This window comes from Lepidothrix coronata, unplaced genomic scaffold (assembly GCF_001604755.1).
Source record: "Lepidothrix coronata isolate B3197 unplaced genomic scaffold, Lepidothrix_coronata-1.0 Scaffold125, whole genome shotgun sequence".
Classification (NCBI taxonomy): domain Eukaryota; kingdom Metazoa; phylum Chordata; class Aves; order Passeriformes; family Pipridae; genus Lepidothrix; species Lepidothrix coronata.
In genome coordinates, this window is record NW_016690305.1 from 2,305,144 (window position 1) to 2,330,084 (window position 24,941).

General features: G+C 54.4%; 1 protein-coding gene across 1 annotated transcript in view; it reads left to right on the forward strand.

The window, feature by feature from the left end:
• Positions 1–21,216, forward strand: part of EPHB1 (EPH receptor B1) — a 68,548-nt gene extending 47,332 nt beyond the window's left edge. Inside the window, exons 4-16 of the mRNA XM_017826353.1 lie at positions 230–385; positions 2,972–3,307; positions 6,187–6,368; positions 8,077–8,239; positions 10,384–10,492; positions 10,702–10,766; positions 14,531–14,653; positions 15,829–16,076; positions 16,367–16,582; positions 18,149–18,298; positions 18,843–19,036; positions 19,476–19,631; positions 19,949–21,216. Coding sequence (XP_017681842.1) covers positions 230–385; positions 2,972–3,307; positions 6,187–6,368; positions 8,077–8,239; positions 10,384–10,492; positions 10,702–10,766; positions 14,531–14,653; positions 15,829–16,076; positions 16,367–16,582; positions 18,149–18,298; positions 18,843–19,036; positions 19,476–19,631; positions 19,949–20,057 — 2,207 coding nt within the window. The 3' untranslated portion in view covers positions 20,058–21,216. The remainder of the gene's footprint in view (positions 1–229; positions 386–2,971; positions 3,308–6,186; positions 6,369–8,076; positions 8,240–10,383; positions 10,493–10,701; positions 10,767–14,530; positions 14,654–15,828; positions 16,077–16,366; positions 16,583–18,148; positions 18,299–18,842; positions 19,037–19,475; positions 19,632–19,948) is intronic.
• Positions 21,217–24,941: the final 3,725 nt, after the last annotated feature.

Sequence of the window (24,941 nt, forward strand, 5' to 3'; positions counted from 1 at the left end):
CCTCTTCTCTCCTCTTCTCTCCTCTTCTCTCCTCTTCTCTCCTCTTCTCTCCTCTTCTCTCCTCTTCTCTTCCTCTTCTCTTCCTCTTCTCTTCCTCTTCTCTTCCTCTTCTCTTCCTCTTCTCTTCTCCTCTCCTCTTCCATCTTCCCAGCCCATTCCAAGGGCAGGGCCTGCTTTCCCCTCCGTCCCAGAATGGTTCAGCACCCAACCTCTCTCCTCTCTCTTCCAGCCTGCCCCGCAGGGACGTTCAAGGCCAGCCAGGGCGCGGGGGTCTGCGTTCCGTGCCCCCCCAACAGCCGCTCCACGGCCGAGGCCTCCCCGGTCTGCGCGTGCCGCAACGGCTACTACCGGGCGGACTTCGACCCTCCGGCAGCTGCCTGCACCAGTGAGTACCAGATCAGGGCTGGAGGGAGGGCTGCAGGGATAAACTCTCAAACCAGGAGCCCTCTGTCTTATTCTCTCCCCCCGTCCTGGGAGCGGGAGAGCGGCTGAGTGGGCGCCGGGCACCCAGGGCTGAGCGATGGGACGGCCCCGCATCCCGCCTCGCTGGCAGCTGCTGGGATTTATACATCACCCTGGCAGCGCTGGTGATGGCAGGGAGATAGTCCCCAGGATAAATTAGAATTTAAAGTTATCTGCTCTGCCTGTCTTGTTCGTAGCCTTGCAGATGGAGTATTTTTTAATAGGGGGAAAGGGTGCCTTGAGCATTGGTATTCAGCGATGCATCGCTGCTCGGCTCTCTGCCCGAGCTGCCTGGCATGGCAGCACTGTCCTCAAGGCTGTCTTTCGGTGGGAAAAGAGCCCAGGAGAGAGGAAAGAGCTGCTGTGCTCTTCAGCCCACTGAGAACATGAGTCTTGGCCTCAACTGCCCCCATATACACTCCAGGCTCTTGAATCAGCCCATCAGGGAGCTTTAGCACAAGGATGCTCTGGACCCTCAATGCTGGGAGTGCCTGAAGGGCACATGGGAAATGAAAAAAGGATTTGTGTGTTCTGCTGGATCACCTGAGCTGTCAGACAGTCAGCAGGTTGCACAACTGCAGATAATCTATAGATCTTTATTATGCCTCGTTACATAACTGATTTACAGCAGTGCTGCGCTATAGGAATCCAGGAAAAAAAGGCTCTTTGCTGATTTTTATTTCCTCTCTGGATGCTTAATGTTACAATGTTCTAATTTGAGGTGCCAGCTGTTCACCCACAAAGTTTCTCTGTGTCAGAGGAGTAACTCACATCGTGGAGCTGCAGGTGCTGCCCTGGACTGGAGCCCTTCCAAGGGTGATGCCTGTGAGGGTGGTTCCTGCCCCAAGCCCCTGCACAAGGGGCTGCAAGTAAAGGGGGAAGAATTTGGGGAGGACAGGGAAGAAAGATAGTTCTTCCCTTTTTTCTTGAAAAGATGTTATCTGCTTAAGGTATGAAGAGAGGGTTTGGATTAAGGTTCCTGAGACAGGTTGCAGATTTTTTTGCCTAACTAACTGATCCTGTTGAGCCTTTGTGAGTCCTCCACTCATTTCCCTGGGGAATCAAGGTCTTTCTTCCTGCTCCTGCCATATCCTCTATCACCCTCCTTTGACATCTCCATGATGGAGGAGCCCCACAATGGAACATCTTTGGTGCTTTGAATCCATGAAAGCCCTTTCCTGCGAGGATGCTGCACTGGTGACTGCTCCATGACCGACACATTTACTCCCAAAGAGGAAAAGAAATAAAAAGAATGGAATTCTACTAGTTTCTTTTTAGGGCTGTCATTTCTCTATTTTTTTTGTAATTTTTGACAAAATCTTCCATCCGCATTATCCATGGCTGAGAGGCTCCCAAAGTGCCTCCATGCAGGATGATCTCTCCATCCACCATCCACATCACCCCCATGCTGTTGAAGCCACCTCTTCCCGACCCATCCCTGGCCACTAGCGGGGCTGATTTATCCACAGCCAGTAATGATGTTCCCTGGCACACACATGTGGAGGCTCCCCTGGGATGGGTTTCCCCAAGACAGAGCGTGCTTCGCTCTCTTAACCTTTCCTCGCAGGTCAAGTCCTCCATCATTTTTATTGCTCCCTGTTTCATGGCAAAGTCCTATTTCTTCCTGGGAAGTGCAGCCCCGAGCCCAGCCAGCATGAGGAATTCATTGCTTTCCTTATTTAATAAAACCCAGCAGCCGGATTTTGTGGTTTTGGCTGCGGAGCCATCCTGGCTGACCCCAAATCCTTCCCCGGACCCGTGCAGACGTATGTTTGTGCCTCGATGATGCTCTCCTGCCTGGATTCCTCCTGAATCGCTCCCTCTGGACCCAGCCCCGATCCGGCAGTGCTTGCAATCGGAGCTGTGTTCAATTCCCGTCCTCCGAAGCATTTGTGGTGGCTCCCGGCGGGTTGGATCAATGCAATTTTCTTCTCTTGTCCAACATCGGAGCAAACCATCGAGCGGTGCCGGTGCTCCTCCGTGCTGTTAAATTCCAGGGCTCCCAACTAGAGATATCGAACCCTTAATAACCACTTTCCATTTTCGACTCTCTCCTCTCCTGCTGCTCCTCCGGTTCTCCGCGGTGTTGGCTAAGGGGTGTTTCTCTCGCTGGGATAATCTGTTTGAGGTGCTTCTCCACATAAGTGCTGGATCTATCTCAGCATCTCCCGGTGGGATTAAAATGGGTCCATCTTCGCAGGTGGATCTGTGTGTGCTCTGTGTGGGGTTTTCTTGGATATTAAGTGGGTTTGTGGTGTGAGAGTCCTCATTTCCATCTGGGAAACCCTTTCTGTGGCCAGTGGTGCAGGTGATTGGTGTTGCCAATGGGGAGGGTCTGACCCTGAATCGAGCAAAACCGTGGACACCAAATCCCTCCTAAGGGAGGAGGTGATGGATAGTGGAGCAGTCGGAGCCATGGGGTGTCCTTCTCCGTGCTGGAGCCCGCACGGGAGGACTGAGCATCCCATTTTGGGCAAGAACCCGTCTCAGTCCCTCTCCTTTCCCACAGGTGTCCCATCCGGCCCCCGCAACGTCATCTCCATCGTCAACGAGACGTCCATCATCCTGGAGTGGCACCCGCCGCGGGAGACGGGCGGGCGGGACGACGTCACCTACAACATCGTCTGCAAGAAGTGCCGCTCGGACCGACGCGCCTGCTCCCGCTGCGACGACAACGTGGACTTCGTGCCCAGGCAGCTGGGGCTGACTGACACCCGCGTCTTCATCAGCAACCTGTGGGCGCACACGCCCTACACCTTCGAGATCCAGGCTGTCAACGGGGTTTCCAACAAGAGCCCGTTCCCGCAGCAGCACGTCTCCGTCAACATCACCACCAACCAGGCCGGTGAGTCCCGGGGGGATGCTGTGCCCAGGGGGGGTTTGGCTGTACCCCCTGCCAGGTGCAGGCTGTGTGTGAAATGAAGCTCCCGGTCCCAAAGGAAAAGCCCCCGGGGTGTGAGTGGGGTGTGATGGCTGAGGTAAAACTGCCCTCAGCCCTGGGTGGGGAGAAAGGCCAGGAAAAGAGGGGGGAAGAGGGCTGGGGAGGTGGAGGGGGTGCCTGTGCCCTGGGCAGGGGAGAGCTGCCTTGTGGGAGAGATATCCAATATGTGCTTTTTATCCCGCTCTAGATCTCTTGGGGATAAAATGGCATTGCCATTTCCCATTTTTCCCCAGGCGGGAGCAGGGAGATGGGATGAATCCAGTCTTGAAATGCAGCCTGGCTGCATTAAAGCACAGAGAGCAGCATTCCAGGGCTGAGTTCAGGTTCTGTCTCCTCTGGCACATCCCTCTCCCATTATTTTCCATTTGTCCCCTTTTCCAGTCTCCTCTGCCTCTTTGCCTCCCTCTTCCCACTCAGGAATCAGGAACTGGACAAGTGGCTCTGGGCCAAACTGGGATGCCAGTGGGGTGGGTGTGCAGATGGCAAGGGGGGAACTGGTCCCAGGCTGCCCTGAGTAGCACAGGGAATGGAGGAGGTGGAAACCCATCTGCTCTGGGCAGAGAAAGGGGATGATAATTCCTGCTTTATGCCGAGCGTGTAATGCCGGGAGCCTTCACCGTCCTGCTCCCTTGGGAGAACATGGTGGGGAAACCTGGTGTAAATATTTCAGTCTCTTGCCTCCAGGGAATACAAATCTACACTCGTGCCTGGCTGGCATTGCCATCTGCTGAACCACGACCAATCAAACCTGCTTCCTCTTTTCGGGCCTTTTTATTCCGGGGTGGGATTTTGGGGTGTTTCTTAGCTCTTCTCCTGCCCTGGGGAGCTGGGAAGAGCCAGGTCACCCTCATCTATCTGTCCATACCCCACTGCTCCCTGTTTGTCTTGCAAAGGCTGAATGTTCATGTGGAAATGCTAGGCTGTGGGGTAACCTGATGGAAAGGCAGCAGCACTGTCATGGGCAGTGCTCTCCCTCTAAAATCCCTTTGGCTTTGCTGTGGATTTTTCCAACCATTTTCCCAGCCTGATCCACGCTAACGGGAATTAACAAAACATCAGTTTGTTTAATTTCAACCCACGAGCATCTCCCCAGAGAGGATGTGGAGAGATTAAAAAAAATAATATAGGATTAAATATGCCAGGTAAACAAAGATGGTGCTAAACTATCAACATCTCCCATTGGGGCCACAAGGAACAAGGTTCCTGCCACCCCCGGATTCCCTCCATGGCATGATCCCGTGCCCCAAGCTGGTCATGCCAGGCTCAGCTCTTCCCTGGATCCACACAGGGGAAGCATTTTCCTTTCCTGCACTCGGCATGGTGAGGAGGAGGAGGGCAGGGAGGGCTGGATAGGGAGCTGACTGTGTGAACAGGACATGCCAGTGCCCCTTTGGGTGTGGAGAGACTTGAATACCTCTCTGGGAAGCTTTTGGTAGGATTAAGTGCAGGATCAGGGCTGTACTGACTGGCTCTGGTCCTTTTAAGTATAATTTGCAGGGCAAAAAGCCTTTGGAAAAGTAGTTCCTGACTAATTTAGTGTCTCAGTGTCCTTAATGGTGGAAGGACAGTGTTCTGCTGCCGGGGGTGCTCAGCTCCAGGGATTCTTGACTCTGGGGCTGCACAGCTCTGGGGATTCTTGGCTCTGGGAATGCACAGCTCTGGGGATGGTTGGCTCTGGGAATGCACAGTTCCAGGGATGCTTGGCTCCCCAGCAGGCACCGAGCAGCCCTGGGATCACTCTGGTGGGTGCAGGGAGCAGGGCAGGGAGCAGTGGCTGTGGGGAGGATGTACCTGGCAGCTGTTTTGGAGAAGGGGCTCGCTGAGCTCTGGTCTGGTGCATGAACTGAAATATTATGGGCTGCTTTGCAGAGTGGTGTGGTGTGTGGCATAGCTGGTGGGACTGATTAGAAACGTGTGGCAGGGAGTTAAAGGGGTTGGACCCGATGCCAGTGCCAAACGTTCTGCTTTCTCCAGGGATGCTGTGACAGGATGCCCGGGACCCCTGTGCTGTGCTGCCCAGGGGGTCTTGGGGGCTGCAGGGATGGAGGTGCTGCCTTCTGAGCACCCTTGTGCCATGGCCTGAGGAGATGAGAGATGGTTTGAGGCTGTTTTGCAAGTGTTTGGGCTTTGGAAATAGAACTCTGTGGGGAAGCATGTTTGAGTAATGAGAATGAGCATCCCCTGAGAGCTCCTAAGAGCAGATCCAGCAGCTCCTCTGGAGCCAAAGCTGTTCTACAGGCTCCTTGCTGGGGTGTCCCCTGGTTTCCCATCATTGTCCTGAGGTTGGCAGATTTTTGCTCCTACATCCCATTCCTGACAGCACGTGGGGTGGCAGCTGTGGCACAGGCTCCCTGGATGCTGGGTGTTGGATCCCCAGAAAGGCTGTTACACCAAGAGATGTCAAGCAGAGCTGGAGGCTGTCACCAAGCCTTGGTTTGTTCCTGCTGGGGAGAGCTCTGCTGTCTCTGTCCCACCGTGGGAGACATCCTTGGAGCGAGCAGTCCCAGGGAGAGGGAACACCAAGGATTTCTAAGCCCCTAATTAAAAAGAATAGTTGGTTTAAATACCAGAATTCCCTCGCCAGCTCACTGCTCTGCTTCCACATAAGCTGCTGAGATGCCTCTCTTCCCACTGCTAATGAGTGAGCTTGTCCCACGAGTCTGACAATCGCTGGCGTGGGAGACTTGGGATGCTCTGTGTGCCCAGGGGATTTTCCCCCTTCCCAGGGCTGTTTTCCCTACCCCTCTCCATTAATTTTCCCTCTCTCCCCTCTTCCTCGGCAGCACCCTCCACCGTCCCCATCATGCACCAGGTGAGTGCCACGATGAGGAGCATCACGCTGTCCTGGCCCCAGCCCGAGCAGCCCAACGGGATCATCCTGGACTACGAGATCCGCTACTACGAGAAGCTGAGCCGCATCTGCACGCCCGACGTCGGCAGCTCCGTGGGCGCCAGGCCGGCACCGGTGAGCTCGGGGGAAACCCTGCCATGGAGGGGGGCTGGGGGCACGTGGGCTTCACACTGAGGCTGCTCAGGGCCTGAGCCTGCTGGGAGAGGGGGAACATTGATGGGCTCTGAGTCAGGCTCTGCTGGGAAGAGTCCACGTGGAACAGGCGGCGGGACAGGCACCAGGTCACCTGGGCTGCCTCCGGAAGGTGGGAGCGATGTGCACCCAGGGGGAGGGGAGAGATGTGGCTACAAATGCTAATTCACAGACTCACAGAATGGCTTGAGTTGGAAAGGACCCTAAAGCTCGTCTGGTTCCAACCCCCCTGCCATGGGCAGGGACACCTCTCACTAGACCAGGTTGCTCAGAGCCCCATCCAACCTACTCCATTGCTCCCCCGGGGCAGTATTTTGTCCAGCACATCAGTGCCTGTGCCTGCCTTGGCTCCGGTATCTTTTAGGATGAGCAGGGACCTGGAGCGAGGGGACAGTGTCTGGAGGAGGGGAGGAGGCCAGTGAGGGCCGGTGAAGGTTGCTGGGTTGTCCCTGTCCTGGGTCACTGCGTCCAGTCCTTTCCCTGGCAGCTGTCCTTCCCCGCAGGGGACACGCTCCCGACCCCTGCGCTGAACCGTGCCGTGCCCAAGCTGTTCCATCCCTCCTGTGTCTTGCCAGCTCTAATGAATTCCTCTAAATGTGAATAATTAGATGATCTCACCAGTGGCCTCTTACCAGCAAATCACCGGGGAATGTGGCAAAAAATGAGATTGGAGACACAGGAGGTTTCCACCAAGGTTTAGCACAAGGTTTAGCCAGCACAGCAGGGACTGCAGGGGCTGGGGCTCTCAGCAAAGGCAGGTTGCCCTTGAACCTGCTTGAACAAGCCCTTGTAGGGCACATTATGGTGTTTTATGGAATTGCAGAATCATTTAGGTTGGAAGGGACCTTAAAGATCATCTCGTTCCAACCCCCTGTCAGGTTTCCATAGCTGTGTGATGTTTATGAAAGGCACAGGGGCATCAATGGTTTGAAGAGGAGGAATTTGTGGCTCATGAGTATTTTTGATCTGGATGCTCCTATTGTTTCTCCCTGCTGCTCCATGCTCCATGCTGTGGTGGGACCAGGGAGGCTGCCTGGGAGGCCTGTGCTGCAGGGACCTCCCCAGCTCCTTGGAGGCCAGGCAGAGCCTGTGGGTCCTGTTTCATAGAATCATAAAATGTCCTGGGTTAGAAGGGACAATAAAGATCATCTCGTTCCAGCCTCCCTGCCATGGGCAGGGACACCTTCTACTAGCCCACGTTGCTCCAAGCTCTGTCCTGTCCAACCTGACCTTGGACACTTCCAGGGATGGGGCAGCCAAAGCTTCTCTGGGCAACCTGTGCCAGGGCCTCCCCACCCTCCCAGGGAAGGATTTCTTCCCAATATCCCACCTAACCCTGCCCTCTGGCAGTGTATATAGTCCCTCTCCATCTCTCCTGTCAGCTCCCTTCAGGTACTGGAAGGCTGCAATTAGCTCACCTCAAAAGCTTCTCTTCTCCAGGCTGAACAGTCCCAGTTCTCTCAGCCTTTCCTGTGGGATCCTCCCTGTCAGGGACGCTCCTGAGGCAGAAGCAGGGCCTCTACTTTATCCCTGTGCAGCTAAACCTCATCCCTGCTATCACGGGGGGCGGGTGGGCCCTGCTGTCCCTCGTCCCTCCACCTCTGACCATCCCTCTCGGCCGTGCCCGCAGGACCACAACGAGTACAACTCCTCCATGGCCCGGAGCCAGACCAACACGGCGCGGATCGAGGGGCTGCGGCCCGGCATGGTGTACGTGGTGCAGGTGCGGGCCCGCACCGTGGCCGGCTACGGCAAGTACAGCGGGAAGATGTGCTTCCAGACCCTGACGGACGGTGAGCGAGCATGAGAGGGGTGGGTGGTTGTCTTTCCAGCCGCGGCTTCACGCTCTAATTGGATCAGAGGAACTTGTCTCCACGCAGCTCTGTCCCAGCGGGCAGCGTGGCGGGAGCCAGGTGATTCACAGCGGTGTCTCGTTAGCCGCCAGCTGGAGGAGTGATCCGCCTGGAATCTCCTGGCTCCGCGTTTCCCTCGCTGTTCGGCTGCACTTCTGCCTTTGCCGCCTCCAGCCGCGGTGACAGAACCCCCTGCCACGGGCTCTGAGCCTGGCACGGTGGGATGGGGTGGGAGGAGGGTTGTAGAGCCTTGGAGGAAGGACTCTGGGATACTCAGAGCCACATCTGAGCCATCAGGGCAAAGCTGGAAGGGTCAGACCCATGACTGAAAGGTGATTTCTCACCCCAAGGTGGGACCCTCAGCTCATGACCTTCATGGCTTCTTCTGGCCTCCTTGCCAAAGTCATGCTGCCTTTTTTCTGGCCCCAGCCCTTCCCTGCACCCACAAACACTTGATTCCTTTATAGACTACTAACTCATGGGAGGGTTTTCCAGTAATCTCAGCTTCAGGACTAATCCAGAGGCTGGTGAGTGAAACAAGGCTCCTTTTGTGGTCCTCTCACCCCTGAAGAGAGAGAGAGCCCCTTCCCTGCTGCTGCTGGTGTGACTCCTGCTCTGCTCAGGTGACATCCATGGCTCCCAGACTCGCTGCCTGTCTTTCCTAAAGCTTTTTTTCTTTCCTAAAACTTTTTTTCTGTCCTAAAACTGGGTCAGCCCATACTCACATTCACACTGAGTGCCAGTTGGAGTGGGAAGAGGAAAACCACTTAGGGCAACCAAAGGGAAGGAAATGGTAATAAACCCCCCTCCAATGCCTTGAATATTCAGGATTAGAGAAGCAAGAAGAAAAATCCTGCCTCAAATAAGCAATTAATTGAAATTTAATAAGAAAGGGTAGTGTAGATTATTAAATAATAATTGATTGTTAGATGAGAATTTCTCAGGATTTAAGCAGCATGCAAGAGATAAATCTAGTTGGCAGTAATTAACTGCAGAGTAGAAAAATACGGATAAAAGGGTGCTAAATGCTTTCTTTCAGATGAATTTTATTTTAACCCTTGTGTGTGGTGGCTGGCACAGCCTGGCAGACCTCACTGGGGGTGGTTGGGGAAGGGAGTGTCTCTGGAATGCTACAGAAGTCCCCAGGAATGTGGGATCTGCTGGATACTGCCTGTTGAGGGCACCCACACTGCTGACAGGGCAGGGGATACAGGAGGGTGCAAGTGGTTTTCTTGGAGTTCCTCCAGGCGTGTCCAGTCCTCCCTGTGCCACCTTGGCTTTCACCCCAGTCTGCTGCTGAAGGACACAGCAGGTGGCTGAGGGGACACAGAGGGTTCCAAGGGGACACAGGGGGTTGGAGAGATGCTCAGGGGGGAAGGGGTGCTGTGGTTGCCATGGCTCTGCAAAAGAAGTTGTCACATGCGATCTGTGGAGATGTTAAAACCCACAAGCACACCTGCAGTAAAGGTGCCCACGTTCTCCTGGGCCTCACTCTCAAGGTCATCTGTTGCATGGTGGACTCTCTGACTGGTTTGATTATTAATGGGATCTTTTCTCTTCCTCCTTTCCTACAACAAGTAGGAATTTTGTGTCTGTGAGACCCCGCGTTAAAATTGGTCAAAGTGACCAACAGGTTTAAATCATAGAATCTCAGAATGGTTGGGGTTAGAGAGACCTTAAAGATCATGCAGTTCCAACCCCCTGCCATGGGCAGGGACACCTTCCACTAGACCACGTTGTTCAATAAATAAATTTATTGAGGAAAGAGAAATGCCAGAGCGTAGACAAACCACCTTGTGAACCTCGTCTCTCCAGGAAACTGGGCCCACACACATCAGTTTGACTTTATTCCCAGGACCTTCTCCTCCATATTTTCAACCCCAAGCTGTGTGAGCTGAGTGTGACAGTCCCTCCCTGTGCAATGCAGCACCGGCTCAACCGATGCTCCTGCCTGGATCCTCCCTGTCCCATCACCCTCCCATGGGAGCAGCACCCATGGAATCAGAGGGGGGCATTACAAGATCCTTTCCCAGAGGCTGCTCTTACCCCGAGGGAGAATTCACCCCATCCCTCTTCCCTTGCAGATGACTACAAGTCGGAGCTGAGGGAGCAGCTGCCGCTGATCGCGGGGTCCGCGGCGGCCGGGGTGGTCTTCATTGTCTCACTGGTGGCCATTTCCATCGTCTGCAGCAGGTGGGTCCCTGTGGGATGCTGTGTCCCTGCGAGGTGGAGGTGGTAAGGTGTAGATTTGGGGTAGGAGGGGAGGGATGGGGGACCCCTGTAGCTGCAGAAAGCACCGAGATGCCACTGCTCCTGGAGTGTTGCTGGCGGGGAAGCGGGTTGTGGCCACCAGCAGCTGCTGGTCCCTGAAGCCTGTCTGTTTTCTCCCTCTCCTCTCCCAGGAAGCGAGCCTACAGCAAGGAAGCTGTGTACAGTGATAAACTGCAGCACTACAGCACAGGCCGAGGTGAGTGGGGCAAAGAGGGAAAGGGGGGGTGATCCCTGACCTGCACCCGGCATCTGCCCCACTCCTCTGCCCCTTGGGCAGGTGGAGAGGACCATGGGGAGGGAGTAGAGATGACCACAAATGTGTGTCAGGCTGTCTGGGAGTGGTTTGCAGTGGTGCAGCACTGTGGGTAGGAAAAGAAGCGTGCCAGGAGGGATTTGGGGGATGATGAGGGATTTAGGGGGATGCAAGGGGTAGGGGGCATGTAGGGAACAAGGGCTGGGGAGAGGATGCTGTGAAGGCTCTCAAAGGAGAAAGGAAAGGAGAGAAGTGGTGTTCAGAGAGAAGAGGAGCTTCTCATCTCCTGCCACAGGCTCTGCCTCTGCCACAATCAGTGCTGGGCTATATGGATTTTGGGAGCATTGTTGGGGAGTGTGGGCTGATGGCTGGCACTGCTGCTGTCCTGTCCACGTGGCTGATGCTTGCCCTGTACCCTGCTCCAGGAAGGATGTGCAGACAGTGACTGGGAAGGTTTAACTGGCTTTGGGCTGCTGATCCCCTTGGCAAATAATTGGGAGAGCCTGAGCTTTTCCTGAGAGACCTCTGTGGTTGGTGGAGCTGTGCACCATAATAAATCCGAGGTGTATTTGTGTGGAATGTCTGTCAGGTGCCCCTCCAGCAGCCAGCACTGGAAATGATAATAAAGCAGCAAAGCAGCAGCTTTTTGGGGGGGGATTTGCCACCTGGTGCCCACAGGCTCCATGCCCCATCCCTGTGGGATGTACATCCCATTTACACTCTCCTAGAGATGCCTCCCAGGTGCAGTTGGCTGCCTTGGGGGAAGAACCATCTCTGGGTCCTGGGCACCTGCTTGGGGAAAAGGGATGTGGAATGCAGGGAGGGATGAAGGATGGCTGGGGAAGGCAGGGAGCAGAATGGGTGAGCAGAGGAGAGAGATGGAGATGGAGTGACCAGCCTGGCAGAAAAATTCAGGAGGGCTGAGAGGGCTGGAAAGGGGTTGGAGGCAGCAGGAGAGCCCAGCCAAGCCAGAAAAGCACACTGGATGTCGTTTGACCTTCTCAGCTTCATCCCAAACCCTCCCAACGTGATGGCAGCGCTGTGGGGGGCCTAAACCTCCCGGCAAACAATAAGCTGTTTTCCCAACATCACCGGGTGATCCTGAAATACAACAGACCTGTGCTTTTCCTCCCCGTTTCCTCCACGTTTCTGCACTGCAGGGAGCAGGGCAAGATTTATTTGATGCCTGATGGCTGAACCCGTGTCAGGCTGCAGGTGGACTGATTTTTCCCATTTTCCCCCGGTTTTGAAGCATTCCCCACCCCATGTGTGTCTCTGGCTTGCTCCAAGCACCCCAAATCCCGGGATACTCAAACTAGGTAGGGAAGCAGTGAAGCACATGCCTGTCTTTGGTTTTTAAGCCTGGTGGATGTGAGGATTGGTGTGTGAAATCCGGGGGTGCCGGCGCTCCCGGACTCCTGTCAAGGTTAGTGAGCCTCCGGGTGCTCCGTTACTGCAGATGCTCGAGGAAAACAGGTGGGAAATTTGTGGTGAGCAACTAATGGAGTAACGAGAGCATCCTCTGGAACAAATCACTCTGTGTTAACTGGCACAGCAATTACAGCCTCCCAGCACAGCTCTGCCATCCCTCCGGCAGCCCCCCTGGGATCGCTGCCGCTGCCAAGGACTGCCCCGGCTGGGTTTTGGGGTGACATGGGGTCTCTCAGGCTGTGATTTTTCGTGGTTTATCCCTGCCACTGCTTCACTGGGAGCTTTGAGATTGGGAAAACAGGGAAAACACCCTGCTGAAGCACTAGCGATTCAGCAGGAGAGGTTTTTTTCTGTCCCCAAGATAATTATTCCCAAGGGAAAACGATGCGAGAAGGAATTGGACACTGGATTCAGGGACAACTTTTGAAGAGTGATAAAAATTTTGCCATAGTCTGCAGCAGTGATAAATGGCCTAATCCAGTTTTTATGAGTATTGGCCTAATCCAGTTTTTATGAGTATTGGGATGATTTTAAGAGCACAAAGCCCTTTTTGGAGCTTTTGGTGGTGTGCTTCAGTACCCGGAATTTCACTCAGCTTCTGCCAGCGATGATTAGGGTTGGGGTGGCTGAGGTTTGCAGAGTTGCGGAGTGGGTTTAGCTGCCCTAATCCCACTCATTTGGGTGGGATGAGGATGAGGATGAGGGGGGAGCTGACCCTAGTGTTTACTGAGTGCATGGGCAGACCCTGGGGCAAATCAGAGGGTGTTTGAAAACCAGTGACAGTGAGCAGGAAACTTTGGCATTGTTTTCTCCTCTATTTTTTCAATACGTTGATCAGCGAGTCAGTCTCCGTTACGATCCTGTAAATCCCTTTGTAATCCTGGCTGGAGCATCAGCTGCTCTTGTAAAAAAATTTATGGGGCAGTTAAAGTGTATGAGACAGAGCTGTAAAGGGATTTATGAACTGGGAGATGCACAGATGGCTTCATTGCAGCCTTCCCCACCTCCGAGGTGCAGAGCTTTTGCCCCAAGCGCCTCTTTTGGGGGTGAGGGTGCTCCTGCCTGGTCCCTCCCTGGTCCTTGATGCCCCACAAGCAGCTGTCCCTCGGTGGCTGTTTGGCACCAGCAGTGCCCACTGCAAGGGTTTTGTGGCTCCTCCTGAATTACTTTGCAGCCGGGGGAGCAGATTTGGATTCCTGGCGCAGAGGTGATGCTGTGGTCCATGCATCCATCTGTGTGTCGGCTCTAGAAGGACGCTGGGAAGCACCAGTGTGACAGGATCATGGTCCTTGGTAATGTCCTGGACAGAGTAATCAAATCACTGTAAGGACGAGGTGCCTTGGGGAGGGGGACCAGGCAATGATGTCCCTCCCGGTGTCCTCCAGAGATGACCCTGAGGGGCTGCTCTGCCATCCCTGGCCCCTTTTTTTGGATGAGAAATAGCACAGGAAGCTGAACTTCCCCTGAGAGGACCACAGCCTATTCTGGGTCTCCGTGGTGCAACACTGGGGGTGGCTGTGACCTCACTCTGCCCTGCAGCCGTGCCCCCTGGCAGCTCCACAAGCCCCTGGGCATCCAAACACAATGTCTGCAAACCCAATCTGGGGAACGTGGGGGTCTGTTTTGATTTTTTCCACCAATGAAAAAGGGCAAGAGCCCACTTGCAGCATCCCCTGCTCTGTGTTGCCCCCGTGCAAGGGACTGCACACGTGTCACGGTGCCTGGCCAAGCAGGATTTTCATGGATCCATCCAGGTTGTTGGTTATAATTGCTGCACTCTGTCAATTTAGTAGCCGCCACAAAGCTATCAGAGGCCTTTTTGGATAAATAAATATTTCTTCACTAACGTGTGGAGCCTCATAAAGCCTTCACCGTAAAGCCAGCACGTTGTAGTTCAGGTCTGTAACTGCTCCCATTGCCAGGGAGGAGGAGGAGGAGGAAGGATAACGGTGGAGGAGTGGAGGGCAGAGGAGGAAAGGAGGGTTGCAGGGGAGAGCTGGGTGCAGTGGAGGGACCAAACTCCAATTCCTGGCCATGGCACAACTGCTCTTTGTTTCCCAGGCTGCTTGATGGATGACTTGTGGATGCTCCATCCCTGGAACTGTTCAAAGCCAGGTTGGAGGGGGCTTGAAGCAAACTGGTGGAAGGTGTCCCTGCCCATGTCAGAGAGTGGAACTGAATGAGCTTTAAGGCCTTTCAGCCCAAACCATTCTATTAATTCTGTATTTTTATAATTCTCTCCCTTTTGCTGTTGTTCCTGTCTTTCCTGCACCAAGGGTCTCCAGGGATGAAGATCTACATCGACCCCTTCACCTACGAGGACCCCAACGAGGCAGTCCGGGAGTTCGCCAAGGAGATCGATGTGTCCTTTGTGAAGATAGAAGAAGTCATTGGAGCAGGTGGGTCTCACCATATCCTGCTGCCCATCCCTCCCTGCCCTGTCTGCCACTCCTGTGTGGCCAAACATGCGCCTGGAGCAATTTTCTGGGGAAGCACACGTGGTCCTTCTCTGGGAAACAGTCAAGGAAGCCTTGAGACATTTCTGGATTTGTGAGAGGTGAGGGTGGACAGGAGGTTGGCTTATGCTCTCAAAGTGCCTCTAAGGTGGGAAAGGCTCCAGGAATGTATTCACTGGCTGACCATGGGGCCTCTTGGGATTTCCCACTTGGCTTTTCCATGAGATGACAAGAAAAGCCAGATCTCACTGTAGTCTGTGCCATATTCCCATATATATGTATATATACACACACGTGCACGTATGTGTGTGTCATCTGTGCTGTTTCTATTGCCATTTTTAAATAACTATGTCATACTCTTAGGAGAGAAAGTGAGAAGCTGTTGGGGGGAAGCTGTGAAGAAGCAATGACTTAGTTTGGTCGTGATCAAGTTCAGTGATGTATCACCTGCCCTTTGCTGCTCATAAAGGCAAAGTGGCTGCAAACCTGGCTTAGATGTAATCCCTTCACATGCAAATTGTGCCTTGCTGAAGGAAAAGCTCTCCTGCTGGAAAGGAGAGGACGCTTTCTTCATATTTTAAATCAGAGAGCAGACATGTAAACAGACCAATTATTTTCCATCCCAAGATAAGTGATGTGCAAAAAGGCAGCTGAGATTATCAGTGCTGACACCTGATATTTGAGGTCATCCTTAAATGCTGAAGTTCTTGCTCTGCAAATCCTTCTTGTGGGGGTCTGCAAGAGCAGCCCCAGCCTTTGCTTGTGTTGGTGTTGGGCTTTGTCACCTTGGAGAAGGTTGCAAGCCTAAACACGTCCCCAGCAGCAGACGTTGCCCCTTCTAGAGAGGACAAGTGAGCAGATTTGTAGAGGAGAGTGTTGTTGAAGTGTGAACTGGCTGCCATTTCTCATCTGGTTGGTCTGGAGACCAAACAGCCCAAGATACTACTGCTCTTTGCAATGTTTTACGTGGAGGAGGAGGAGGAGGTGGTAGCAGATGGTCTTGAGGCACTTGATGCTCTGATCTGGTTGACAAGGCGGTGACCGCTCAACGGTTGGACTCGATGACCTTGGAGGTCTTTTCTGACCTGAATGATTCTGTGATTGTCTTGCACTTGCAGGGGAGTTTGGAGAAGTGTACAAGGGCCGCCTGAAGCTGCCGGGCAAGCGGGAGATCTACGTGGCCATCAAAACGCTGAAAGCCGGTTACTCGGAGAAGCAGCGGCGGGACTTCCTGAGCGAGGCCAGCATCATGGGGCAGTTCGACCACCCCAACATCATCCGCCTGGAGGGCGTGGTGACCAAGAGCCGGCCGGTCATGATCATCACCGAGTTCATGGAGAACGGCGCCTTGGACTCCTTCCTGCGGGTAGGACGAGCTGGGGCTGTGGGGACTGTTGTTCGGTTGTGGGATTCGGGAATGAGATGTTGGTGTCCCGTTCGTAAATCCCAGCCTGTTTGCTTGGGTGGGGAGCTGGTTGCAGCGTGCCATGCACCCCAAAAATGTGTGTTCTGGTGCTGGTTTCCTCTGCTTTAATCAGGCAGGGCAGCTGGATGGTCCTCTGGGGAGGTGCAGCGTCCCCCTGAGGTTGGGGCGAGCGCCCTGTCCCACGGTGGGCTCTGTGCACTCACCCCAGCGCCTGCTCTTTGTGGCCGCAGCAAAACGATGGGCAGTTCACAGTGATCCAGCTGGTGGGAATGCTCAGAGGGATCGCTGCTGGGATGAAGTACCTCGCGGAGATGAATTACGTGCACCGGGATCTGGCTGCCAGGAACATCCTGGTCAACAGCAACCTGGTGTGCAAAGTGTCCGACTTCGGCCTCTCGCGCTACTTGCAGGACGACACGTCTGACCCCACCTACACCAGCTCCTTGGTAGGTACCTCTCGTGAGGTTTTACCCTGCCCAGCATTCCCCGTGCCTGCCCTGCACCCGCTGCCAGCTGGACCTGGGACAAGGGTGCTGGATGTACACCCTGGCATGGGTGGGAGCATCTCATGAGTGTTCTCATCATGTATGGTCATGGTAGTTCCCACAAGTCATCCTCTTTTCCCTCCTTTCTCTTCCTCCTTTTCATGAGTTTTCCACCTCCCTCCTCCCCAGGCATCTTCCTGCCCTCCACAGTTTCCCGATAAGCCTCTTCCCTTTTCTCCGTGGAGGAAAGGTGCACAGAGGGGTCTCTGGAGAGATGGGAAGGGGAGGCAGGGAGATCACAGCAACTCCCGGCGGTACAGCGATGGCGTTTTAACTCCCCTTCCCCCAGCACTCCAGGTCTGGACTGCTTTTCCCTGCTGGAAACTTGTTCCATGCATTAATTAAAGACACAAGCCTAATGGGAGCTCTGCTGTTCCCCAGCCACCCCTCTCCTTAATTCACTCATTCATAGGTAACAGCAGCTCCTCTCTCCCCTGCTCCCACTGCCCCGGGGGACCCCCAGCTCCCCACCATGGCCATCATCCTGCCAGTGAGCCCCGAGCCCTTGAGTGTTCAGGATGACCAGAGGGGAAGGGGATGAGTTAGGATTAATTAGGAGAGCGTGCAGTGGTGCCGGCACGAGGCTGCACCGACTCCTGCCAAAGGAGTTCCTTGGGCTGCCAAGCTGTGCCCAGGCACCAGGGCTGGTCCAGCTGTCAAAATGAGAAAGCCATGGACATACCTTTAAGGCTGACTCAGCAGCTCACCGGTTGCAGCCCTTCATTCTCCCTCCCCTGCTCATGGGATGTTTCCATCCCCCCAGACCTGCCCTACACCCTGCCCAGCCCCTCTGCAGGCAGCAGCCTTTGAGCAGACACCCAGCTTTTATTTTTCCTTCAAAGACCCCGGCAGTAGCTGCCGAGACGAGGCATGAATTAGTCTTTCCCCCACCTTCAGAGATAAAAAGAGATTATCTCATCTGTGTTTTTATTTAATTTAGGCCATAATAGATCTCCCTGGCAGCTGGGAAGTGATGCTGTGCCTGCGATTGCATCACTCTGCCTCCCACAGCAGGCTTTTCGCTCAGGGGAAAAGGCAGGAAAAACAACCTAGCAGTTAATTTCTTCATTTGTAGTTATTCAAATCAAATTTTTTGCCATTCATCCCTCAAGAGCAGCTGACGCTTCCTTGGAAAGGCTACAGAAAACAATTGTGCTGAACAATTTACAATGCAGTTCTGCCCCCGGTAAATTCCGTCCGTGTCTGTGGTTTTCCTTATCCCTGGGCTCTTTTTGTGGTTATTTCAGCAGAGCTTGCCCAGGGAGCAATCCCTCTGTGTGCTGCCCCTCCTCACATCCCTGCCCCCTCAGCATGGCCTCTGGCCTCAAGCCCTGGCTTGGTGGGGTGGCTTGAGATGCTGAACCTGATTCTGAGCTTTTAGGAGAAGCAAACAAACCCTGGCTGGTGGGTATCCAGGCTCCTCTGCCAAGGGAGCTGTTTCTCAGCTGCTCTCCCTTTTTCCCCTAGGGGGGTAAGATCCCTGTCAGGTGGACGGCGCCAGAGGCCATCGCCTACCGCAAGTTCACCTCGGCCAGCGACGTCTGGAGCTACGGCATCGTCATGTGGGAGGTGATGTCGTTCGGGGAGAGGCCCTACTGGGACATGTCCAACCAAGATGTAAGCACTGGGGGTCATCCAGCCTGCTCTGGGGGCATGTGGGTGGCTCGTTCCCTAAAGAAAGCCCTGCCTGAGTGGCTCTCAGCTCCTTCCTGGAGCCTCAGGAGCACTCGGTTTGGAGATGAAACAGGCTGGCGAGTGAGAGGATGCAAGGAGGGAAATTGGGAAGAAAAGCCAGTGGGCTGGTAATTGGACTTCAGCAAGCTGCAGGGCCTTTGAAAATGTTCAGAGGGCTTACGAGCAGGGAAGGAGCTTTGGAAGTGTGACTGCTGCACTCCGGCGCGATCCGCGGAGATAATGAGTGGCAGCTCTCCGCTGGGAGGAACTGCGGCGCGCGGAGCATCAGAGCGGAGATTAACCTCGGGGAGCGCCGGGGCCGGGAGCGTCTCCTCCCGCTCCCTTTGCTGCTGATCAGCTGGGCCGGCCTTCCCGGCTGCCTGTGGCACCCGTGCCCGCACACGCGGCCGGCGAGCGCCCGCTCACCCCTCCGCCAGCCCCCCGAGCCCGTGCCCCTCACGTGCCGCTCTGTCCCCGCTGCCCGCAGGTGATCAACGCCATCGAGCAGGATTACCGGCTGCCCCCGCCCATGGACTGCCCCGCCGCCCTGCACCAGCTCATGCTGGACTGCTGGCAGAAGGACCGCAACACCCGCCCGCGCTTCACCGAGATCGTCAACACCCTCGACAAAATGATCCGCAACCCGGCAAGCCTCAAAACTGTGGCTACCATCACCGCTGTGTGAGTGCCCGGCGCGTGGGAGTGCTCCGTGCCGGGCTCCCCTCGGCCCCAGGGAGAAGGATGGGAATTCATCAGTCGGTTTGGCGGGAGTGAGGGTTTCTATCTTTGCTCTGCCTGACAGTCAGACAAAGAACATGTAGTTTTGAGCCAAGCAATAGCAATAATTCTTTGCTATTGATCCTTTGTGGTGTGTGACCATGCGGGCGCGGCGGCTGCTCTGCTGGAGCCTCCGTCCCTGTGGGTCCCGTGGCTGGATTGCAATGTGTGGGATTGCAAAGCTGCTTGGCACAGTGGTATTCCCACAGGACATGCCTTCCTTGGGGGACCACAAGGGTGCCTGGGGTGGATTGAGGGGCACATGCGTGTGCTGGCTGGGCTCAGGGATGGCAGCCCCTCAGTGCCAGCCAGGCTTGTCCCCAGCGCTGTGTTCCTGTTTCAGGCCTTCTCAGCCCCTCCTTGACCGCTCCATCCCCGACTTCACTGCCTTTACCTCAGTAGACGACTGGCTGAGTGCTGTGAAGATGAGCCAGTACCGGGACAGCTTCCTGACCGCTGGCTTCACCTCCCTGCAGCTGGTTGCCCAGATGACATCCGAGTGAGTTGGGTGTCCGAAAGCTGGATGCTGCCTGGCTGGGGTTGGGAGAGATGGGAAGGTCAGTTCAAGGCAAAGGGTGGGTGTGAGCGCCCCTCACACTGGGCAGGACCACCCTGAGTTGGAGGTGGCCACATTCACCATCTGGGAGTCAATGTGTGGGTGTGTCCCTGCTCTCAGTCCCAGTGATGCTCACAGGGCTGCGTTTGGGCTCTTTGGCTGTTCCAGCTGAGCTTGCATCCCTCTCCTCATTTAGGGACAGCAAAACACCACCCTCAGCTGCCCACTGATCTTCCTCTGCCTGTCTGTCTGTCTTCCAGAGACCTCCTGAGAATAGGGGTGACTTTGGCTGGGCACCAGAAGAAGATCCTGAACAGCGTCCAGTCCATGCGAGTACAGATGAGCCAGTCTCCGACCTCGATGGCATGACGTCCCTTGTTTGACGGGGAGGGGTGGGGAGGGCACGCAGAGGAGGGGCAGAGGTGGGAGGGGAGGAACTGACAGGTGCCAATGGGGCAGTGTTTGGGGAGGAGCCGCCGCTGCCCGGGGACTGCGACCGCAGACGAAGGATGTTCCTGGGACTCGTCTCTAACTGGTGACTTCCGTTCCTCACCAACAGAAGCACACTTAGCAATGTCATGGGGAACAGCGTATAAATACATATAAATATGTACAAATCATATATTTAAAAAGCAAAGCAAAACAAAAAAAAACATAAAAAATGATGAAGACAAACCAATGTGCGTTGGGGAAGCAAACCCAAACCCTAGAGACCAGACTCCAATCCCACCACCAGTGAGCAGTGGTTGAAACTGAGAAGGAGGAAGGGGCTGTTGGGGAAGGGAGAGGCATGAGATGGAGCGTCCTGTCCGGAGAAACCAGCTTCCTTTTTCTTTTTTCACCCTCCCTCCCTGCCCCAGCCCTCCTGGCTTGCCCCGCTCCCCTCTCTGCTCATGAACTGGGTGGAAGTGTCCTCAGACGTCTCCGCAGCTCCCTGACATCCTACCCGGGTGCCACTCCGGCAACTACCAAAGGACTTCGCTGACCACTGCATGGGGGATCCGACTCAATCCAGTTAATGTCTTCATATTGAAGAAGAGATGTACCTTCAATAGAAAACCTTGGGTTTTGGTTTTTTTCTTTTGTTCATTTTTTGTTCGTTTTTTTTTTTTTTTTCTCTTTCGCTTGCATTTTTTTTGCAAAAAGGAAAAAAAAAAACAACAAAAAAAAAAGGATTAAAAAAAAAAAAAGGAATCTCCATCCTGGAAAACGGAAAGAGGTGTTCCCGTGTGTGTGTGTGCGCGCTCGTGCGCCCGTGTATGTTGTCGACCTACCGTGGACTCACTGCTTGTCCGTCGCCGGCGGTCACCGCTGACCCTGCGGCCAGCGGCCGGCCGGGCCCCAGCCCGGGGCGCCAGGGGTTGTGCCCACAGCCCCCGGGGGCAGGAGGCAGCCGGGAAGCACCCGGCAACAAAGGAAGTGCTCAGCATCCTGGAAGCGGGGAGGAGGACGCCAAGGGCCCGTGCGGCGGGGACGGACGGGACCGGAGGAGCCGCCGCGTGGCTGTGACTGGGTTGGTGGCTGCTGGAGAAGGAGGAGAGATGCTCTGGGAAATGGACTACTCGGGCCTCCAGAGCCTCGGCGAAGATGGCTATGGAGGACTTTTTTCCCCCATCTTGCAGACCTAAGGATTTTGATATTGATTTATGGACTGAGGTTTCATGGCTTCGGAGGTAGGTCCATTTGTCTTGTGTGCCTCTCTGTCCGTCCGTCTCTGTGTTTTTCTGCTCTTGCTTCCTTGCAGCCTCTCACAGTGGATGTTTCCCAGTGTTAAATTTGATTTTTATTCTTTTTTTTTTTTTGTTCCTCCATTGGTCTCCTTTGCAAATTGATCCGGTTAAAATCACCAGGCGCGTGTCAGTGTTTACCCAGAATATTGTAAGACTGGGCAATCTGACTTCCCTCCGCGGATCGCGCCGGGAGTTTATGAAACAAATGAGCTCTTAATAAGGCTTTTACTTAGAGGGTTGTGTGCGAGTTGTAATGATCCATCACCGCGCTGTGCCGGCGCTGTGCCGGCAGCCAGCGGTGCCCGCGTGGCGAGGGAGTGGTGGTGTGGGGTGGCTGCCTGGCCCTGCCTCCGGGGCTGTGGATCCCGGAAGGGATTTGGTGGTGTGGTGTGTGGAGACCCTCTGTCCTTCTCAGTCAACCTCTGTCCTCATCGCTCATCCATCCCCACTGCTCGCACTGTGGGGATGACCTGCACCCATCCCTGTCGCAGGGATATTCCACTTCCTCCTGTGTCACGGGGAATGCTTTATGTCTGTGTCACGACCATGCCCACACCTCTCCGTGCCACAGCGATGCCCTGTGTCCATCAGTGCCATGAGGATGACTCACATCCACCTGTGCTGTGGGTTTTCCCCATGTCTGTCCTTGCCATGGGGCTGCCCCATATCCATCCACGCCATGGGATTGCTCCATGCCCATCTGCCCCGTCGTATTCCCGACATCCGGCCTCACCAGATTTCTTGCTGCTGCCGAACACAAAGGGACGAGCCCTTCCCTCTGGCTGCTGCCATCCCTGTCCATGTGTCCTGGGTGGGATCACTGCCCCCTGTGCTGGGGCCGTTGGGGTTTGCTGTGGCTGGGGGGACCCCCATGTATCCTGTGGGGAACACGTGCTTGGTTCATGATGGTTCGTGAGGAGCACGTTCATTGGCTCGTGCTGATGGTTCATCACCTGGGGGTGGGGTGCTCTTTACCTCCGGGACTATTTCTTTCATCGCCCAAGGAAGATGACCCGCGCTCCGCCGAAGAACAGGAACTAACGAGAGGCAGGAATGAGCTTGTTTCAAATCATTGAACTCCCCCCAGAGAAAGAGGCAGAGAAAAACACCCCTTGTTTACAACAGCAGGGACTGTTCCTCGTCCTGTCTGATAGACGATCCCTAATACCTCTCGGGATGCTCGTGGCCCAAATCTGTATTCCAGGATGTTGTCACACGGAATACAACATGCAGATGGAGCGGGTGCCGTGCATGCTAATGCGCCGCCGCGCCACATTGATATTCACTGGTGGTGAAGGGTCCTTTGTGGGTTTTTTTATGATTTCTCTTTTATTAGAAGGAAGCTAAAGGCATTTAAAGGAACAAATGACAGCCGCACAGGCTAAATATCAATACTGCACCTTTATGACTCCCCTGTGGTGTTGCCTGGCTGCGCAAGCACCTGCGAGGCAGCGGGTCCTGCTGCCCTGCTCAGGGTCCTCTCTGTGACACCACTGCCCCTTTTTCACCCTTTCTAACCCTTTCTTAATATAAAACCTTTAATACAGAATCATTAGGTTTAGAATAGATTGATCAACTTTTGACCGATCCCTGCCTTGTCAGCCCGACCAGAGCACTGAGTGCAATGTCCAATCTTTCCTTAAACACCTCCAAGGATGGGGACTCCACCACCTCACTGGGCAGCCCCTTCTATTATTTAACCACTCCTTCAGTGAAGAAATTCTTCCTGTTGTCGAGCCTGAACCTCCCCTGGAGCATCTTGAGGCCATTTCATCTTGAATATGAAATATGAAGTGTTCAGTCCTGCCCATCCCACCCAGCAGACTGGGTACTCGTGAGTGGATAAACAGGCTGTCCAGGTGCTTGGATGCTTTTGGAGATACCGAGTCCTGCTTTACATCCTGGTTTGATTTCCCAGGGTGGATGGTGCTCCTTGGCCCGCCCATGCTGCCAAGCACCCCTGACACATGGCCACAGCGGTGCCCCTGGGCATTGCCAGGACTGGTGGTCTCTCTCCCAGCTGTCTGATGGCTCCTGGGCTGTGTTGTAGCAGATGATTCCCATATCCCACCTCTCCTAATGGGTTGTTCCTACAAAGGTGGCATCTTGGTCTTGTACCAGGCCCACCCAGCCCGGGGGCCTGGAGATGTCCCCTCCAGGGTCACAGGAGAGCCCAGCAGCAGATGGATGGTACCTAGGGCTGAGCAGGGAGGATGCAGGTGGCTTAAACAAATCCCTGCAGAAATGAGGCATTGTGGGCCAAGGGAGTTGCTGTCAAGAGAACACTTGAGGGAGGGTCACCATGGGCCACCTGCTCTCCTGCCTTTCTATAAAAGCCTTTTCATCCAAAATGGAAGATTTCACCAAAGGCTGTCAGGCTGTTAATGAAAAACAAGGGGAAAAGTGCAAAGCAGCCATGTTTGATTTTTGCTCTTTATTGAAAAAAAGTAACAAAAATTTCAGATGACTTCTGATGTACCATTTTGTTTCTTCAGAGACCTTTCTTCCAAGTACAATCAGTTTTCCAAACTGTGAAGCCTTTCCGTCTGGGAGTGACAGTGTTATCCCTGCCTGGCCATGACAGCAGGGTTTGGACTGCTCCTCCTTCTCCTTCATCAGATGCCAAGGTGGCACCTCTTTGATGGTGCCCTGTAGCTCCTCCCTGGGCAAGAGCCTCTTCCCTGCCCTAAAAATGAACACTCCCATTTCAGATCTTATCCGTGCTGGTTGGTGTTGGACTTCCTTTCCTTGATCCCAAAGGAGAAGGGGTGACTCAAAAATTATTTTTTCCTCTGCAAAGTTTTGGCTTAGAAGGAAGAAAAAGGCATTTTGGGATCAAAGAGGACCAACTCCACAGGCCTGTCATCCGGGCTGGGCTCCATCCATCCCACAGGGTCCCGGTGGGTTCAGCTGCCACGTGCTAGTGCTGGGAGGTGCCCACTGCTGGGGGAACCCCCCCGGGTGGATCCTGGCCCCCCGTAACTGATCGTAGGTGGAGCTTTGGTGCCTCACTCCCGTGGCTGTGTCCCAGCTCCAAGCAGCAGCACACAGATGCAGCTCCTTGCCTGGGTGAGCCCACCTCACCCTTGCCCCGATCCTGTCCTTTCACTGAGACACTTTGCAGTTGTCAGCTCCTTCTCTCCATTTCTATGGCAACTGTAAAAACCTCAACCCTTTTGTGTCTTTTTTATTTATTTATTTTTTTTTGTATCTGGGTTGGCTTTGTCTTTTTTGCATGGAGCGTTAAATCAAAAAACCGAGACTTTTTGCTACCAAAACCCTGCTCTGAGCTTGGCCTAAAGTCTTGTGTGAGAATCAGTGGGCAAGATGCTCATGTCTGGAGTGAATGTTGCCAACTGGTTTCACGTTGCCTCTTCCCTCCACCAGCCCCACTGTTGCTCCCGTCATCCCTCAAAAAATCCCCGTTGGCAATTCAGCTGTGTGGTTGTCCCTGGGGCTTTTTCATGTCTTTTGTACAGCCCCATCCTTGGGTGTGGTGGAGGAGGCAGCAGCTTTCTCAACA